The 19,720-nt window shown below is 44.4% G+C and overlaps 1 protein-coding gene across 1 annotated transcript in view; it reads left to right on the forward strand.

Moving 5' to 3' along the window:
- LOC147673997 (polycystin-1-like protein 2) overlaps positions 1-19,720 on the forward strand; it is a 915,503-nt gene that overhangs the window by 738,898 nt on the left and 156,885 nt on the right. The window contains exons 34-36 of the mRNA XM_086945086.1: positions 2,326-2,466; positions 12,592-12,777; positions 18,980-19,307. Of these exons, the coding sequence (XP_086801212.1) occupies positions 2,326-2,466; positions 12,592-12,777; positions 18,980-19,307 (655 nt within the window). The remainder of the gene's footprint in view (positions 1-2,325; positions 2,467-12,591; positions 12,778-18,979; positions 19,308-19,720) is intronic.

A 19,720-nucleotide genomic window follows, 5' to 3' on the forward strand; every position in this document is an offset into this window, starting at 1 on the left:
AACTTGCCCCTGGAACCAGACCTCCTGGCCCTTGCTAGAAGTCTCCCAGTGACGAAGGAAGCCAACACAATCACCAGAAAGGACACCAATAGCACAGAGGAAACCACAACAATCAGGAAGACCATTCACTTTGGGGCCCAGTGGACCCCTGCCACCACCATGCCTTCTACAAAGGAGCAATCCCTAACAGGGACAGCTTAAGTATTTTGGGGGCTCTGAGCCAAACGTACTTTGGGGACCATGTTCGAAACAGCTTTGAATTTATGATCCAAATACAGCTCTTTCATGCCCTCTTTGGCCAGGTCATGGACAGTACACATTCACTCCGGTCCAAATTCTAAATGTGTTGCCATCTAATATTTAGGGACTGTAATTTGTGTTTTAATAGTATAATACAGCGACTGATTACTAATGGTATAGCAAATAATCTCTGTGGTGCCCCTCCCATTTCTCATATGTGAGGTCCTGGTTCTATCAAAAATAACCTTTTTTGTGGATGTTGCATGATCGTGAGCAAGAAAAACAAAAACACTTCCCTTCAAAATGTCTGTGAAAAAATACCACAAATTACCGATATTGTAAATGCATTAAAGGAACACAGTGTTTGAAACAATCTGTTTGAGAATTATTAAAGGACATCAGGAAGGGTCTGTCTTTAGGACAGAACGGCTCTATCAGGGGGCCCCCTGAAAGGCTGGGGCCCTGGGCCAGTGCCCAGTTTGTCCATGCCATAAAACATCTCTCATCCCTATCAGCAAGGCTCTCACCGCTATCCTCATCACCTCCATCAGTACAGCCACCTTCCAGGAACCATTGAAACATGCAGCTGTCCACGTCCTCCTAAGGAAACCCTTGGCTGACCCAACCAATCTTGTCAATTACTGACTCATATCTCGCCTCCCCAACCCAGTCAAAGTTCTGGAAACAGTAATCAACAAGCACCTCTCCAACCACCTTGCCAAATGCCAGCTTCTTAATACCACACAGTTAGGATTCAGACCCAACCATAGCACAGAAAGTTCCCTTATAGCAGCAATGGATGACATCTGGGTGAGAACATCTGGGTGATCCTAAAAGTGGGAAACCGCAGCACTCATCATTCTAGACCAATCAGCAGCTTTTGATACTGTCTCCCACCCCTTCCTAATTCAAAGACTCCAAGAAGCAGATTTAGAGGGATCTCAAATGGAACTTCTGTCAACATGCACACCTCTGAAGCACAAGATCTTATTTGAGGAGTCCTGCAGGACTACTTGCTCAGCCCTATGATCTTCAACATTTACATGACCCAACTGGCCAATGTCATACGAGCTTACAACATAAACATCCTCACTTACACTGACGACATGCAACTGATACTGTCCCTCTCAGACAAAACAGGCATGCATGAACAAGTTCCCAACATGAATTACAGAAGTGAACACCCGGATGAAAACTAATTGCCTCAAATTGAACTCAGTTAAAAGTGAGGTGGTAGCCTTCGGAAAACCACCTAGCCATGTGTCTCTATCTGGTGGCCTACAGATCTTGGACCCACACCCTGCTCGCAAGCGAGAAACCTTGGAATCATCATAGACAGCAAACTGGACATGACCACCCAAGTCAATCTAGTGGTCTTGGCCTGCTTTAAGGATGCTGAAGAAAATTTTCAAGTGGCTACCAGGCAACACCCGGAAAATAAACCCCCAAGCCCTCTTCACCAGAAGCACCCTGTATTCAGGGATTACCGACCAGCTCACAAGAAGACTACAGTCCATCCAAAACTCAGCAGCCAGACTAGTCCCCAACCTACCATGTCAAGCCCACGTCACACCACACCATAGGGAACTCCACTGGCAGATACACAAGTGCACACACATTAAACTCCTCACCAATACCTACAAAGCCCACCACAACACTGGCCCTGTCTACCTGAAAAGCCGCATTAACTTCTACCAACCTTCCAACTACCTCCACTCTGCATTTCTCACTAGCACACACCCTACACATACACAAAAGCAGAGCAAGGGGCCGCACATGCTTGTACGTGGCTCATAATCCCTAAAATGACTTCTCACAACTCACCTGAACCCTACCTGACTTTAGCAAGAAGATGAACACCTGATTTTTCAAGTAAGGCCTCAGGGCTGGCCTCACACCTACTACAGAGCACCTGTATATGCTAACGGGTGATTATTGCACTATAAAAACACTGATAACATAACAAACCACAACAAAATGTGTCATGATCTCTTGGTTTAAAATGAAGTAAGAAGTTGAAAAAAAACTAGAATGAGAGACATTTGTAAATGGCACTGCTAATACATCACTGTGTTAATTTAACAGGTGATAAACCTGTTTTATTCGGAGCCCGGAGAGACAGCAACAGCAACATCTATCAACCGCCTCCTCCAACAGACATTGAAAGAATGAAGAAGAACTATATACGGGAGCAGAAAGTGTTTGCACTTTTTAGAGAAATACTAGGTTGGTTCTTTTTAAATTCTAATTTGTAGTACTCTTGTACAATCTCGTAAATTAAATATTTGTGAGATATTGTGCTGCTGTGATTTTCCTTTGTGTAGTATTTCACCTCAGTGAGCCATGTGGAATGTCGAGCATGGAACACAGGCTTGTGTGTTCCATGCTCGAGGAGGGGTTCGGAGGTGAACGGTTGGTGGCGGCTCAAGGAAGAGGAGCGGCTGGTGGCACGCCAGGATACCGACATATACGTTTTTCAGTACCACAATATGGTACTGTAATAAAACACCCTGTAAATAGGGTAGGGTTATTAACATACAGATTTTTTTATTTTTCCAATATAGAGTTAAAGGGAAGTTCATAGTATTGCAGAGATTTTGATCACCATTGTAACAGGGATACTAAAAAAATATATATATAAATCCGTATTTGTAAAGCGCGAACTACTCACCCTTACGGGTATCAAGGAACTGGGGGCCATCGAAATTAAGTGAGCTATTGCCCAGAGTCACATGGTGCTGAGCTGAGCTGTCGCCGGAGCCGGGGATTGAACAGTGAACCCGGTGTTCTGATGTCAACTGGCCTGGCCGTTGCACCACACCTCTCCACTCAGCAGTATGAAAAGAATGGCCACTTTCAGTCAAGGATAAATATCATTGTGTCAGGTCCATCATTAGGCAATGGATAGCCACAATTATTTGAAGAAGGCCCAAGTATATTAAAGACGGGCCCCCACTAAGCTGTGTAGTAAGAATTATAACTATGAATGTCCACATCATCCTATAGATGGACTCCTATAGTGCGAATGATAGCAAGAATGTTGCCATGGATGCCCACAGTATATTGTGTACTGACCCCAATTATGCCGTTCGTTGCTAGAATGTCATCCTGAATGCCCATGTTGTCACTATTATGTGAGGGCCAGTCAGAATAATGCATTGGATTCCCCCAATAGATGTTCACCTTATGGCAGAGACAACCAAAATGGTGTTCAGAATGCACTCAACAGATGGGTCATGCCATTCAGCAGTGCACCATTGAGCCACGACCCCTTGGACATCTCAGCTACCCATAGCCATGCACCATTTGCACACCTACAAAAGTAGGGGTACGTACACACAAGGTAAAGCTCCTTCACACTCACTTATACATATACACACATTTACACACTCAACTCTCTGTCACAGTCTTCCTTTCTGTATGTCTCGCAGGCAGCTGTGGTGGATCCTGGCTCTTGGTAGAAGTCCATCTCGCGATCAGTTTCCACCTGGCAGCATCACCTCATACTCATTGGGTGCAGGTGCTGAAATCAACAGCAGGTGGCAGGGTGAGGGTGGTGCAGACCTCACTCAGAAAAGCACATGGTGCTTGACCTCAGCAGGTCTCAGAAGGTGGAAAGTGGTTATTGTCAGCACTCCACCTCCTGAGTTCTGCTGTGTCTGAGAGCCTGAGCGTGGACACCCAGACAGAGGAAGTTCACTGGAGAGGTTAGGAATGGAGCAGAAAGAGACAGAGAGGCCAGGCACTTTACGGGTTGCGGCAAGCTGAAACAAGCATTTGCAAAGCCAATAGTATCACATATGCAACTCTATTTTTTTTTATTCGGTTTTGGATTTTTATTGTTTTGCCTTTGACTTTATTACTGTTTGGGTACTTCATAAATCATTTACACATTGCCCTAGAATAAGCCTGTCTGCTCTGTGCTTGTTTGTTGATCCAGAGCTAGATTAAAGTACAAATGGAACATGCTAGAAATAAAAAAAGATAAAGACTCAAAAGATTTAGTTATTTGCTATTACTCTGTACTCTGTATGCAGATTAATCCATTACTTGTGAAAGATACAGAGAGCCCATATATTTTTTTATGATGAAGATGTGCATTGGATATGAATAAAAGAAGGTATTACCACACTCAGTAAAAGTCTTACCCAGGGTAATAGTATTTAATGGGGTGGTAAATCCCACAACATATTCCTCACAACTTGTAATCAACGCCTAAGTAAATTTAAGTACACACACGGGGTCAGAGGTCAAACTCACATGGTTGCAGCAAGCCACAGACAAAGGTAGCAGAGGGCAATTTAAAAGTTACAATCAGGCAGTCCTACCAAGTGCCAAGTATTGTGAGTTAGATTAATACATTTCATTAGTATTCCAGCACTGCAGAAAGGATCCGCGGTCATGCAGTTAAGATTCCCCACTCAGTCTCTCTATGTCTGTTCCTGCCTTGCCCTTATGGCACCAGCAGATCAGGGACACACGGCCATTCCCCAAAGCAGTGCCGAGGACTAACATGATAGTCATGTCAAATCCCAGCTCAATCCATGACTGACTGCTGCTGTGTTTGAATGGGGTAGGCCATGACTAACTCAACATCAGTCCTGGCCTAAAATCTCTCACCAGCAGGCGGATAAGAGAAACACGGAGGAAACAACATTTAGGCACCATAACAGTTAGGCCTGCTGTACCAAGTTAGGAAAGGGATAAATGTGCAAACTTGCATAAGCACTTCAGGAAAGTAGCTGCTGTTTTTAGGCAATTTCTAAGCCATTACATTCCAACAAAAATGGAATGATTTCCGATACTCGTATGAACATAAATTACCATAACTGCTTTGTCACATGTAAGTGCACTGAAAGCATTAACATGTAATACCTAAGTGAATTTAGCTGACTCAGAGTGAGGTCAAACGAACACTGAGTCACTATATAGAGATCTCGAGGACAGACAGGTTTTTTCATCAATGATCAGGAGCAGAAATTCTGAAAAGTTTCTGAACTTAGTTTTCAGGGAGCTGCCTTTTCTGGATGATTCCTTTGTGGAGAGTATAAATATAAACGCAAGTAGTTTGGAGGGGCTTTGGTCCTTGTGGCACTGGTACTTTTGAGGTGAATTGTTTCCACTGGAGGCCCTCTTTCTCTTCCGAGGAGCATTTGTATCGCAGGGTAGATGCTTTTAAACTGCTTTTACATAGCGGTGCCATTTTTTGGGCACAGTTGGATGTAGAACAACACTGCATCCAGAAGGGAGTTGGCCTTGTACTGAAGACTGCAGTTTAACAAGGTTTCACGTTTATTGAGAGATGCGCTAATATTTATTACGCATTTGAGTGCCTGTTAGATTTGGGGGTCTCTAGTTGGCACAGGTAGGTACTTGTGACAAATAGGGACCCTTGCCTCTAGTCAGGGTAAGGGGGTACACTCCTTAAATAACCCCTGCTCACCCCCTTGGCAGCTTGGCACGAGCAGACAGGCTTATCTCAGAGGCAGTGTGTAAAGCATTTGTGAACACATACAGTAATCAAGTGACAACACTACAGATGCGCACCCCACAAGTTGTATATTAAAAATAAGTATTCTTTATATAGACTTAACACAAGACCACAAATGACAAAAATCCACAATACTGTATTTAAAATGGTAGTTTTAGCTTAGTTCTGTTCAGTTCTTAAAATGCGACCCTTTGAGTCAATGTCCCTTACCATGCGTTGCGCTTCCACAACAAAAGTGTTGCAGCGATGGAAATGCGGCAAAGTTCTGGTGCAAAGAAATAAAGACATGAAGATCTTCTAGATGCGGCGCGCTTCTCCGATGATGCGAGAAGTCTCGATTCGATGCGTCAGCTGCAGCGGCGACACCCTTGTTCTGCGATGCAACAACAACAGCTTCGGCTGCCACACTCTTCTCCAACGTTGCGAGACACTTCCACACAATGCGACAACTACAGCGGCGTCATTCAAGATGCAATGGCAGTAGCTCTGAAGGCGGCACGCTTCTCTGTGGATGCTAGGTGTTTTTCTCGATGCGGTGCAATGCGTCAGCTACAGCGGCGACATCCTTGTTCAGAAATGCGACGGCAGCGGTTGCAATTGCGACACGCTACTTCTTCGGTGTGAGACGCTTCTCTCGATGCGGAGAAATGCGTCAGCTACAGCAGCGACATCCTTGTTCAGAAATGCAATGGCAGCGGCTGCAACGGAACACGCTTCTTCTTTGGTGCAAGATGCTTCTCTCGATGCTCTGCAATGCGTCAGCTACAGCGGCGTCACCCTTGTTCAGAGATGCGATGCCAGCGGCTGCGACGGCGACACGTTTCTTCCTCTTGAGTCGCGCTTCCAGCTCCTTGCATCACGCAGTCTCTTAGAAGGCCCAAAACAGCAGCAGGCACTTCCAAAGAACTCTTGGGTAGCTGGGAGTGGAAGTCTGTTGTCCCTGAGACTTCAGCAGGAGGCACGCTCTGTTCCAAGCCCTTGGAGATCCTTACAAGTTGAAATAAAGTACACAAAGTTCCTTTCTCCTTCCTTTGGCAGTCAGGCAACCACTGCAGGCCAATCCCGCAAGCAGCACTTCAGCTTAGGGATAGTCTCTCCTCAGTTTCTTCTGGTTCCTCTCCTTAGTAAAGGTTTCTTCTTGTTTGTCCAAAGGTGATCACATTTCTTGGGATCAGGGTCCCAATACTTATACCCCAAAATCCTTTGTCCTATGAGGGGAGAGGGGCCTTTGCCTAGTCCAAACCAGTTCTGGAGCACTCTGTTTACATGACTGTGCAGGGTAGAAACATTGGTCGCCCCACAGGAGGTGGAGCCAGCATTGTGGAGGGAAAGCACAGCCCTGGAGCACTTTGTTGACATGACTCCTTCTCTCCTTTCACAGTGCAGGGCAGAGACATCAGACGCACCACAGGGGGTGGAGCCGGCATTGTGGAAGGTAGGTCTATTCAGGTCTAAGGTGGAACTCCTCCCACCCATCTAGATGCAGATCTTTCTATTCACCATTGGGCTGACTCATCCTGTCTCCTGGAATCCCCCAACCCTGTCACTCAAACTCCAGACAAGAAATACACAACCTAACAGAGGCAGGCTTGGGTAGTTAGACAAGAAAATACCTACTTTCTAAACGTGGTATTTTCAAACACAGAATGTTAAAAACAACTTTGCTAAAAGATGCATTTTATCATTCTGTTCAGGCATACTAAACTCGAATTTACCCCATGTTCCCTGAGTCAGTTAGGATTATAAAATGTAATAATCTAACTGCCCATTCTAGCCTATGGAGAACAGGTTGCCTTGCAATAGTGAAAAACGAAAATAGCTGTAATTCACTATTAGGACATCCCACACACACCAGGCATGTTCTACCTTATACTTACAATGCACCCTGCCCTTGGGCCTACCATAGGGGTGTCTGATATGAAGAAAAGGGAAGGTTTAGGGCCTGGCAAGTGGGTGCACGTGCCCAGTCAACATGGCAGTACAAGACTGCACACACTGAGAAAAACTTACAGGCTGCTTCTGTGGGTGGCACAACCAGTGCTGCAAGTCCACTAGCAGCATTTGGTTTTCAAGCTCTGGGCACACTCAGTGCACTGTACTAGGGTCTGACAAGTAAACCAAATCAGCCAATCATGGAGTCACTAATCCGTACATCAATTTGCCATAGTGAGAGCATATACACTTTACCACTGATCAGCAGTGATAAATATTATGTTATGTTATGTTATGTTATGTTATGTTATGTTATGTTATGTTATTTTATAGGTGCTTGCATAGCGCACAGCTGCCCCAGCTAAGGGGTGTCCTGGCACTTTAATGAGCAGGAGAAAGTGCCCAGAGTCATAAAACCAACAAAAACAGGTCAGACAAAATACAGGAGGATGGCAAAAAGTTCAGGGATGACCCTGCAAAAAGGGCCAAGTCCAACAGTGCCATTCACCACTTTTCTTCATACTGTATTTTTTGCCACATGATCTCCTATCTACACTTCACTCCACTTACAATTAGAAATTTACAAACAGATGGTCTGATCAGGAGCACATCAGAAGTGCAACTGCTACAGGCCGACTTCTTCAGGCCCCAGCTACTGCGCAGTTCCCTGTATTCCCTCTCAGGTTGTCACTAGTGGCATAAAGTTGGCAAAGACAAGCATGAGCAGTTCCCCTCCAAAGATCTGAGTTTGTATGAAGCTGCGAGCCATAGTGCACGCCATAAAAAAGCACTAATGCACCCATGCATTGCTGACTACAACAAGTAATAAACAAGCAAGAAGAGGGCAAGCAGCGATGAGTGAGTACATGGGGTGACCGATTCTCTCACTTTGAAGTCAGAGAAAGAACAGGCACCCTCGGGGAAACAACATCTGATATTTGATCTCTGTCTTTGAAAGAACAGTGAATGTGACGAGATAAGGACAAGAATGACAGCCCTCTTTACAGAAAAGCTCGGAGCAAGTGCTAATGTGAATTGCTCTTAGACAAAGAAAAAAGAAGTTGCTCAAATTGGACAAGTGTAAGGCTACAAGTAATGGGGTGGTGGTCTGTGGGAGGGAACAACCCACAAAAAGGAGAGACAAATAGGAAAGATTAACCACTTAGAATTAAGGCTTTTTAAAGGACACTAGAAGAAACAAATAAAAAAGCAATGTCTCATAGAAACAGCGCATGCGCTGTCCAGGCATGGCCTAAACAAATAAGAGGAGAGACCAGGCCAGCTGCAGTGAGAGCTAGGCCATGAGCAGGCAGCAGTGACTACCTCATGCACATTCCCTCCTGGTCCTGCCTCTTCGGTTCCTCCTCTAGTTTCTTGTCCATGCTCCAAAGAGCCTTCTAGTATGGTGACACTTCCTTTACTTTGCCAGGAACAGACTTTAGGGCCTAGGACTCAGGATTTCTAAACAGAAATTTTTAAACTGAGAAGCTGCAGAAGTCACTCGCTCCAGTTTGACTCTCTACCACTGGTGACTAGAATTTCCGAGACTACAGACTGGCCTTAAACTGCCTAAATCACAGTGACTCATCTCAGGCTTACCTCTTACAGGATATTAGAGCTGGTTAAGGGTCAGATGTCAGGCTCACCTTGAGAGGATTACTCAAGATTAAAACCTTCAATCAAATCTCAGGCTCACTACCCAGTGTTACCAGTTGATCAGTCAGTAACATTCAAGGACACCTCTGACAAGTACTGAAGGCCAAAAGATGAAGTCACGTAACAGGCTGACTTCTCTAAGATCAATCAATCAAGGATTTATAGAGCGGGCTACTCGCCCATGATGATCTCAAAGCACTAGATCTGAAGAATGCAGGAATGTTCCTGTGGAAGAAGGTCTGCCATACAACTGACTCTATCCCAGTGCTACCAGCTTCAGAGCTGCACTGTGCTCATTGGCAATATACTGGATGTAATGCCTTTGTAACCACAAGACTCCCTGATCTGTCTGCTGCTCAACACTGACGAATAACAGTAGTGCATGTATGCACATTTACAGAGTGTGACTCTAGCAGCGGAGTGTTGTGCAGGAGAGGAAGGAGTCTCTCTGTTTTCACTCTGTGTAACTGCCTGTATCTAGGTCTGCCATGTCTGAATCAGCCCAACCCTCTCCCGTGGGTACAAAAGGGCTTACCTGGCTGTAGGACCATAGATTCGATGTGGACAAGATTCTGATCAAGAAACCACTGAACTTCGACCGTCTGGACACTCTGGACTTCACTAGACTTCATTTGGCCCGACTTCTTCCCCCTCTCAGTCTGAAGCATCATCTGTGCCTGTGCACCATACAGGCTCCATGCAGGACCTGTGGAGCATCACGGACAAATGGAGACATCTCCCTTGGAGCGAAGGAGTCACTCCCCGGCAACCGCAGGCAGCACATCAAGATGTACCTGTCTGCTACTTCTGAGCTCATATGGACTCCCAAGCCTCCAGCAACACAGGAGGTCAGTTTCCAAGTTCCTTGAGGTCCGAGCTGCCCTCTCACCAAGTTTAAGGTCAGAATCCCTCGTGGGGGTTGAAATACCCCTACCCCTGTGCACTGTGTACATTTGCAAGTGCGTATGCTTGTTGACGTTCCCAAAACAAGTGCACTGGGCTCCGAGTAGCCCCAACTTCTGGCACCATTTCCACCAAAGAACTTTGGCCTCCTCACATTGAGTGCTCTGTGGGCTGTTGCTTTGTAATTCTGCTCAAGTTCCCCTCGCGACTCCTGTGCCTCCAGCCTGTGGATCCTCTTAAGGGTCAATACTGCTTTTCTTGGGCTCTCCTGGTTGCACCAGGCTTGTTCCAACCCCCCTGTGTTTGGTGTGTCTCCTGCACCTTGCTGGTCCGAACCGTGACCTTTCCTGACCATCTTCATAGGTGCCGCTGCCAAGGCTTGTTGGTGGTCCAGCTGGACAACGACCCCTCAGCACTCGACATCCTTTGAGGGAAAGCCTGTATCTGGCTCCTGGTCATACTCGACATCTCGTGGTCCCGGTGGCTGCAGAGTCAAGAACCCCCTCTTCGCACCTGAGGCACCCAACATCGATAGGCATTCGTCTACTGAGCCCCTGGTCACTCCTGAGAGACCCAGATTCTGTTCCCTCTGCTTTCAGGTACTCTTCAACAGGAATCCACCTTTGGGTTTTGACTGACACTTTTCTTCTTTCTCACAGTGGCATTTCCTTGAAGTCCTCCACTGAGATTGACTACGGTTTCTGACACCACTTCAGCCCTATGCACCCAGCTTGCCTGGGATAGCTAACTCTGATTCTACGGTATCCACAGGTGGGGTGGCTTTCCAACCTTCTACGGTCCAAAGGGTTTCCTCATAATCCACTGGGAAGGGTCCTTAAACTTTAAAACTGCAACTGTGACTCTCCCATAGAATTGTACGGCGCCCGTGGTCGTGCTTCCACACTGCACCCGTCCTACGTGGGGTCCCTACTTACTCACCACGTGTGGTTTCTTGGGGTCCCAGCAATTCTACAACTCTAGACAATGTCTTGACTCAAGTCGTGGTTTTTATACCACTATTTTAGTATATGCCTTTGTCTCCCTCTGGAGCCCACTGAGTATTAGTGCTACTTACGATTGTGTCCTTTCGACAGTATTGTGTGCTTTGTGTTTATCGCATGTAGCAGATACCGTGAAGTATTTAGAGTGTATTATAATAAAAAATACATATTTTTATAACTACTGTGTGGTTCTCCTTTCATTTAACCAATACAATCAATAAGGTTGTATTCTGGCAAAATACCTGCTTAACCCCTTCGCTGCAGGGGTTATTTTCCCGCTGTGCTGGGGGGGAGGGGGGCACGCACGGCGCCCGCATGCTCATGACGAGCTGAGCTTGTCATGAGGCACGGCGCTCCTGTGCTCATGGCGAGTTCAGCTCGTCATGACCACAACCGTTCACGTGGTATGCTCAGCACAGCAGGGGAATTATCCCCGCATGCGAGCGCTCCACGACTCATGACGAGCTCAGCTCGTCATGAGCACGGGAGCGCCGTGGCTCATGACGAGCTCAGCTCATCATGAGCATGGAAGGAGTTAACACTCCTTCAAGAATAAGCCGGACGGCTGCTCTTCACAGCTACCACTTGGATAGCTGTCTAAGGTTATCCTTGACCTCTTAAATCACCATAAGGGTTGTTTGGACTGGTGCAAGGGGCCCACTTAATTTAGTGGACATCATGTACCCGGCCAACTTCTTATGCATATATTTACGCTATAGTTGTGTGGCTGCACCTTTTTGTTTCACTCTTTGATTATATACCAGTTCCATTCATGAGTTCCATGATACAAAGGCTTCGATTATGAGTTCTTCGTGAAATAACGATCCCTGAACAAACATGCGTTTGCCCGTTGATCACAGTTACAATTGTCGCAATGTTAATCGTGTCCAATAATTAGGGGGAGTGATAAAGATCGCAACTTTGGATTATTTCCACGTTAAATTTCAGCAGGTCAAAATTGCAGGAAAAGGCTCAGTACATTCTGGGATACCTGGATGTTGGTGTGATAAGCACGAAATTCTACATGGTATGCCCAATTTTGATTGCTGAACTCGGAGCAAGTGGTAAATATCTCACCCACTAAATTCCAGATTTTAGTGCCTATGATACTGTCATGTATTTTTTCATGTTCTAACTAGAGGCGAATGCATGTAATTTTATCACACACTGTACTATGATCTAGTTTAAGAGCTGACAATATATGTTCTCACTCTTTTGATACATTTTGAGCCTTTTCAGCAGCATATTACAGTAGCAATACAGTATGAGTTTAAAATATGGAGCTGGCTTTTGCTATAAAGTACACAGTAAGATAATGATAGCTCATTTAAGTCATTTAGGATCATGTTGTTTCTCTTTTCTTTCCAGCTTATCTAGGGTTCCTATGGATGCTGTTGCTGGTGGCCTACGGTCAGCGAGATCCAAACTCCTATTACCTCAACACACACCTGCAGAGCAGTTTCTCCAATGGGTTGCAAGATGTCAACAGCTATCAACATTTCTTTACATGGGCAAATACAACACTTATCAGCAATTTATATGGAAGTTATCCAGGTACTCAGATTGCCATCACGATTCCAACAACTCTGCATCGTTTGCAATATAAAGATCATAATTCAGCTGAACTGATCTAGTTTAAGAACCACCGAAAGTCCTAGTGGTTGCCACCATGTAAACACGAAGGCATGTCAGACCGGTATCTGCAGTGCATGCAAGTATCTGTAGAGAAAATCCATATAGAGCACATCAACCACAATTTAACATACTATGGCAAGTTTTAAGCACTCAAATTCTCATGAGGGCAGCATAATTCTATGACCCAAGTTGTCACACATTAAATTAAGAGCCCCTTTGCATACACCAGTACCCCACTGTCGGAATTGCATCTACAGAACACAGGTAATAGCAGGGCCAAAGCTGTAAGTGAAAAGACAGAGAGAGCCGTAAGAATTCTGCCCCATGAATTTAAGACTTTTACTAGTTGAACTTAAATTGGTGAAAGCAAACTGAATGGTTGTGCGCATCTGCGCTTTAGAGTATTTCGAGTCAACTGTGCTATATTATCCGCTAAGGATTGCAGACACTAGGTAAGTCATCAGGAGGTGGATGCTGGAAGGATGTAGTGTCTCATTCAAGAAACCGGATTACAACTATTTGAAACTGTGAATTGCATTGTAAAGTTGGACGTTTACTGTGATCTTTTGGGTTCCAGGTGATTTCCAATGCTGACAACACGCAGATCATTGTTTCTATCTCCTATGATCTGCAGTTGATAGCAGGGAAATGTGACCAGTGCATGGCGAGCATTATCAGATGGATGCAGAATAACTACCTTAAGATCAATGCAAAGAAAACTGAGGTCCTAGTTTATGGTACTCAGACCTCAATGTGGTTGAATGCCTGGTGGCCGGAAGATTGCAGTCCACTCCCTGTTCCCGCCAAGACAGTCAAAAAACCTGGGGGTAATTTTTAACGAGGGCCTGACCTTCAAGTCTCAGTTCAGCCGCATTGCACCACTTGCTCCCACATTCTGAAGACTCTCAGAAAGGTGCTCCTGTATATTCCAGCAGCACTGCATCGGCCCACAATCATTGCATTAGTCACCTCCCGGCTTGACTACTACAATGCCTTATATCTGAATATCAGCATGGCATCCCTGAACAGGCTTCAGGTTGTACAAAACACAGCTGCCAGGCTGATCCTTAATATCCTCAAATGGCACTCAGCAAAGGAGAGGCTTCGTACTCTGCATTGACTTCCTATTAGGAAGCAAATCTAATTCAAAGCCCTATGCACGGTTCACAAGGCCTTGCATAACAAAGGCTATCAGCAGCTGAAGCCCATGTTTAAATGGTACATGCCTGGGAGAGTCTTTAGATCTTCCTCCCAGAGAAAACTGATCACCCTTAGAGTTCAAAGCCAGATGGGGCGGCAGCTCCTGCTCTCTGGTGGCCGCAAAACTCTGGAATACCCTACGTTCTTCGATCTCCCATGTAGAATCGCTCCCGGTGTTCAAAAAGCTGCTGAAGACTTGGCTTTTTTCAGTTTTCTCAGCAGTTCTGCACTCTCCTCTCTTCTTCTCTACCGCCCAGCGCCCTGGCACCTACAGGTACTAGTGCGCTTTTTAAATCTTCATCCTATCCTATCCTATACGTGTTTGCACTAGGACCAAGATTTGAGGGTGCAATTGTAATTGAGGCCTCAGTAGTAAGCTTTAGGTTGCCTTCTTGAATCTTTTGTTAGTGCTTAAGGAAGCACTTCTTGACTGCCCGGCGCAATAAGTAAGTTCTACACTTAGGCGCTGATCACATGCTCAGGGTGAATTTCAATCCCTGTGAATAGAAGAGTTTGCACCGGGATCAGAATTCATGAGCCTTGCAATAATTATCTAACCTCTTCCGTTTTCCCCTGACACATTTTTGCAGGTCAAACCTGCTGAAATTTCTCCGAGAAACGGGCCTGGAAAAAGTCAAAACATGTGATTTTCGGTACTTCAATTATAGATTCTGCATGCTATGCCTCCCAGTAAAAAAACGAAATAGGAGGTATTTACCACACCGTGTAAATACCTCACCACATGGCAATGGTATTTACCAAGTGAAGTAACTACTCCACCCTTTTCCACAATGAGGCCATATCTTCCTTCATCCCAGCCTGGTGTAAGGTGTGGAAAACCACAGTGACAAAGGGATTTCCCCTGTAGACAGCAAATCGAGTTCCCCCTTCTCTCTGTTTCCATCAGGGAGACTGAAATATATATTGCTTAGGTTGTAAATTCACCTTAATAATTATTATATTGAATTAATAGTGGTATGATTAAGACAATCTAAAAAGGTGGCACCCACATTCATTTGTTTAGTGAATACAGCCAATGTTCATTATAATATACTTATAAACATACAGCTGACACTGTGACCTGTGCACTAGAGGTCAGAAAAAAAATCAATCCACAGTCACAAGAAGCAATCCCTGAGAAATCAGTGATATTCACCACAGAAGGCATATTTGCCTAAATGCATTATATATAGGGCTCCCGGTTTTATGGTATTTATTTTTCTGCCGTTTCCATCTGTATTCATCCATATTTACTTTTTGCTCATTTTATCTGTATTTATCCATATTTATTTTGGGTTTTGTGTAATTGTAAGCTAAAATTAGCATATTTCCACATTTATTTACCCAATAAATATGCACTCATGCTTGAAGGTCTGCCAGGTTTCAGTGCTGTGGGCACCCGCAGAAAATAAATCAATGCACTTATATGAAAAAAATGCAAATTTCACTATCAACTTTGTGATATCTACTGCTAATAAAGCCTCGTTACTAAATGTCCTTTCTTTTTTAACCCGCTTATCTATCAATCCACACATCTGTTGTCCTGGCAGTCATGGCCGAGAGTATTTAGAATTACTCAAAAAGCAACCCAATTTCCGTTTTTATCCACATTTAAAAATAAATACAGACAAGAAAATTAATGTTTTTCGTCTGTATTTATCTTTAAAAATCAGTAAAAACAGAAAACAGGGAGCCTTAATTATTTACTACGCAAGTAAAGAAGATTTCTGCCACCCAACTGTATAATCACTTCAGCTTGGATTTCATAATCAGTCATGACACAGACCAGCTTTGATCTTTCTAATCATTCCCAGTAGACACATGCATTTTCTTTAATATTTAGGGAAGGGGTGAAATTATATGCAAAGTAAATTTGCAGCACTTTGACATTTGGTGTGAAAGATCCGTTGACTGCAAGGAGACCCATTGACAGCAGCCTGACCTCAAAATGGCTGTACCCCATGTAAATATGGGTGATTTAAAGAAAAAATCCACTCCTCTTCTCTGTGAGTACAACCCTTTGTACACATCAATCATCCTCCAGTTACATTTTCAGTTACTTTTAAATCAGGGAGAGACAAGATATACCTTTGCAATGATGGCAAACTTTAAGACAGGTCGCGACACTATTCATGCCAACATTTCAGAACAGGAAAATGGGAGATTTAAAAAAAATCAGGGGAGAGTGTTTTCCCCACTGACTTCTGCTGAAGCAGAAGAGTGTACAGATCAAATATAGGAATTTTCGCTTGAAGAATCGGAAGTGTACAGCATTAATCGGCTCTGTTGGGGGCTATAGTATAGAGTAGCCGCAGCTCCCACAGCTAAATGCTGTGGGGCGGGGAGGCAGGTTGGGGGTGGGGCAGGGTGGGGGTAGTGGAATCGTACATACAATGGCAATGTGAAAACTAACAAAATAAATAAATAAAAGCATTTACTTTGCGCTCGCTGAAGTCTGCGATGCGGCGAGCGCAATGTAAGTGCTTTTATTTATATATTTTGTTGATTTTCACATTCCCGTTGTATATGTCTGATTCCACTACCCCCCACCCTGCCCTGCCCCCGCCCCGCATCACCGCCCCACAGGATTTCACTGTGCGAGCCACAGCAACAATAGAGTGGTCACTAGGTCAGCATAGTCAGAGGTGGATATATCCAGTAAGGCTTGGGGGTTGTGAGTTCCAGATTTTGCGACAATGAAGCTGGCATATCATGCTAACTATTATATGGGAAGCCATGCATGAGAGTGGCTTATGGGCCAATGGAGTGAGAATTTTGAGGGGTACTTAAAACACAGTATTTTGTAAGAAGAGCGAGTGTGCTTTTGTCTGAGTGAGTATTTAAAAATCCCATGTGAAATCCGAGAGACACCTTACCATACCCAACTGAAAGCTCCCAGCTATTTCCTAATTAATATATTTATTAGGGGTGAAACCCCCCAAACACCCCCCCTCCCCCGAACCCCCTGAAGAGACACCCCTGGATCTACCCCCACCCCCAACTATGGAAGCTTTGCCATGTCATCTAGTTGTTAGCATACATTATTCACTCCTTGCCAACACATTAGGTAGTGGAGTTTGCAGTACAGGTGAACAAGAGAGTGAGGAGGCGGAGAGCAGTGCAATTGCCAGAACCAATGCAACAAGCCGCATTAAGAAGGCCACACACATTTGCAAGTTATAAATGACAGACTGAATTGTGTTGATGCGTCCGAGGGTTTGAATGCAAATCAGTCTTAAGAAGAGGTCGAATTGCATCAGTTGCACACTTTACTTATACTCAATTAACTAACTTCAGAAGGATGAGAGGCTGAGTTGGCCTTGCTGGGATGAAAACTCAGGACTTGCATGTCACAGCAGATGTCATCCTACATCACGTTATAATTTGGTGGCAGAGGAGAGAATTTCCTTTCATGGGCTTCTACCAGTACATTTACAAATCTAAAATCATACCTGGTGCAAAAACATTTTTTGTGCAAATGTTTTTAGCAAACACAGTTTATGTAATAAGAGCGATTGATGCTTCCCTGTTCTTTCCTTTGGTCATAAGTATTTCAAACATTATACACTAGTGTTAATCCACACTAGCAGGTCCTCAATTTATAATCGCTACTGGCGAACACTTTATTATTGTCACTTTCACCAACCCTCTACATGTAGAACTGTGGAACCAGAAAAAGTAATCTTTTAAATTCCTAAACTCTTAATTGTACATAGTCTTTATAAACATACAATATTGTGTGTTCGTTTTGTTTTAAAACAGTCGCTAGCTGTCTCCATAATTCACATTTTAACCTGTTTTGGATCCCTCTGTAATTTTTTCCAAAGTCCAAATATTCTTGCGCCCTCTGGTTTATTGATTTGTGAGACACTTTTCAGGAATCATCTAAGACAGTGAGATGTTTTATTACCTTACTGGGGTTTAAAGGCTGCCCATTCCTTACCATTAGTTGGCTTCATTGCCACTCCTATTTGCTTGCTCCTTAGACGTCATCTTCCATAGGCTTCCTTTATCTTCGTGTGTTTGTTCCTCCCCTGGAGCATGGGCACATTACTGTGTACTTCCACTTTTCGCTTTTTCTGGCTCTACTGTTTCCTCTTTGTTTAAGCTCTCTAAGAGAATGTGTGTGTTTTCCAGCTGTCTCACTCATGTACTTCTACTCTGTATTCCTCTGCCAGTCCCTAAAGCCCACTGTCCCTCCAATGTTTGTTTGTTTGCCCCAGCTCCTCCCACCCTCCATTGTTCATGTTCTTGCCTCAGAATGTCTCATACACCCTCCATTGACCGTGTGCTTGCCCCAGCCCCTCCCATGCACCCTCCATTGTGTGTGTATTTGCTCCCAGCCTGTACCACCCACCCCAGCTCCTCCTGCCCACCGTCCATTGTGTGTGTGTTTCCCCATCCACTCTTGCCTGCCCTCTCTCCTCACCTGCGTCCTTCTGTCCCACCTTCGCTCCCTCTGTGTTGCCTCAGAGGATCACACTGCAAAAACATTTGTAAAAGCTCTATGACAGGCCACAGCTAATGCACTTCTTAAAAAGACACATTAGCGTTGTTGCTGTTCAGCATGGCTACAAAACATTGCCAAGGCCAATAGTTCTCGTAGGCAGAACCCATTGGCTTGGTCAGTGCCTATTATGTGCCCCTGGCAAACAAAGAAATGTTGTATTATTTAGCTAATCACTTACATAGGCTACATTATTTTCATGAACTTGTCAATTTATGGATTTATCTATTTTATTGTTTTACTTATTATTTTTAATTTTGACCAATTGTGTTGTATGGTTTTCGATGAAGCGAAAGTCGCTTATAATGATGATTTAAGCCATATTTCTTTTTATGTTTAGAAAAATAGAAAACAAACAGCTGTCAAGGAAGAATAAATCATGACAATAGTTTGCTTCTCTTTTTTAAATGATAGGATTTGTCACTGATGGAAACTCGAAACTTGTTGGCAGTGCCCGGATTCGACAGGTTCGAGTGAGGAAGGATACATGCCCAATAGCTAAGATGCTGAGAAATACTGTAAAAGAGTGCCACTCCGCGTATTCACTGGACGCGGAAGACATGGCCGACTATGGGGAGCGCTGGAATCTTACAGTGGACACCAATTCATCCGATAGCAATCCTGCCTGGAATTATCAGAGCCAATCCGCCCTCAGGGGCCATCCGATCTGGGGCAAGCTCGCCATGTACCGAGGTGGTGGATATGTGGACTACTTGGGGAACGATGCTAAGAATGCGTCCAGGTAGTTTGAAACTCTCTCAAATTGTTAGGTTCCTTTGTTAGGTATTGTTTAGTTCTTGTTGAATTTGAGTGGCCATTGAAAATGTGGCAAAACGTTTGCCATAACATAAAACATTAAAATACAAGAAAACAAGCAGGTAAACAGTGAATACTGCTTTTGCCAGATAAAGTCATACTTCATAAGAACACCACGACAAAAGCACTGGCAAAGCCAATAGGTCTGGCATTGGGTGTCTGATTTTTGGCTTTGTCAATGTTTTGTTTTGTTATGACATCGTTTTTGCAAAAAGTTGTTTGGAGAGCTAAAAGCAAAAATATTTTAGTCTCAAAAACCCATATTGCTGTAGTAGTCTCTGGCGCAGAAGGAGGCCACTTTGTGTGTGGATGTGCTCCTTGTGAAAGGGCAGAATGCCA

Source organism: Lissotriton vulgaris, chromosome 12 (genome assembly GCF_964263255.1).
Source record: "Lissotriton vulgaris chromosome 12, aLisVul1.2, whole genome shotgun sequence".
NCBI lineage: Eukaryota > Metazoa > Chordata > Amphibia > Caudata > Salamandridae > Lissotriton > Lissotriton vulgaris.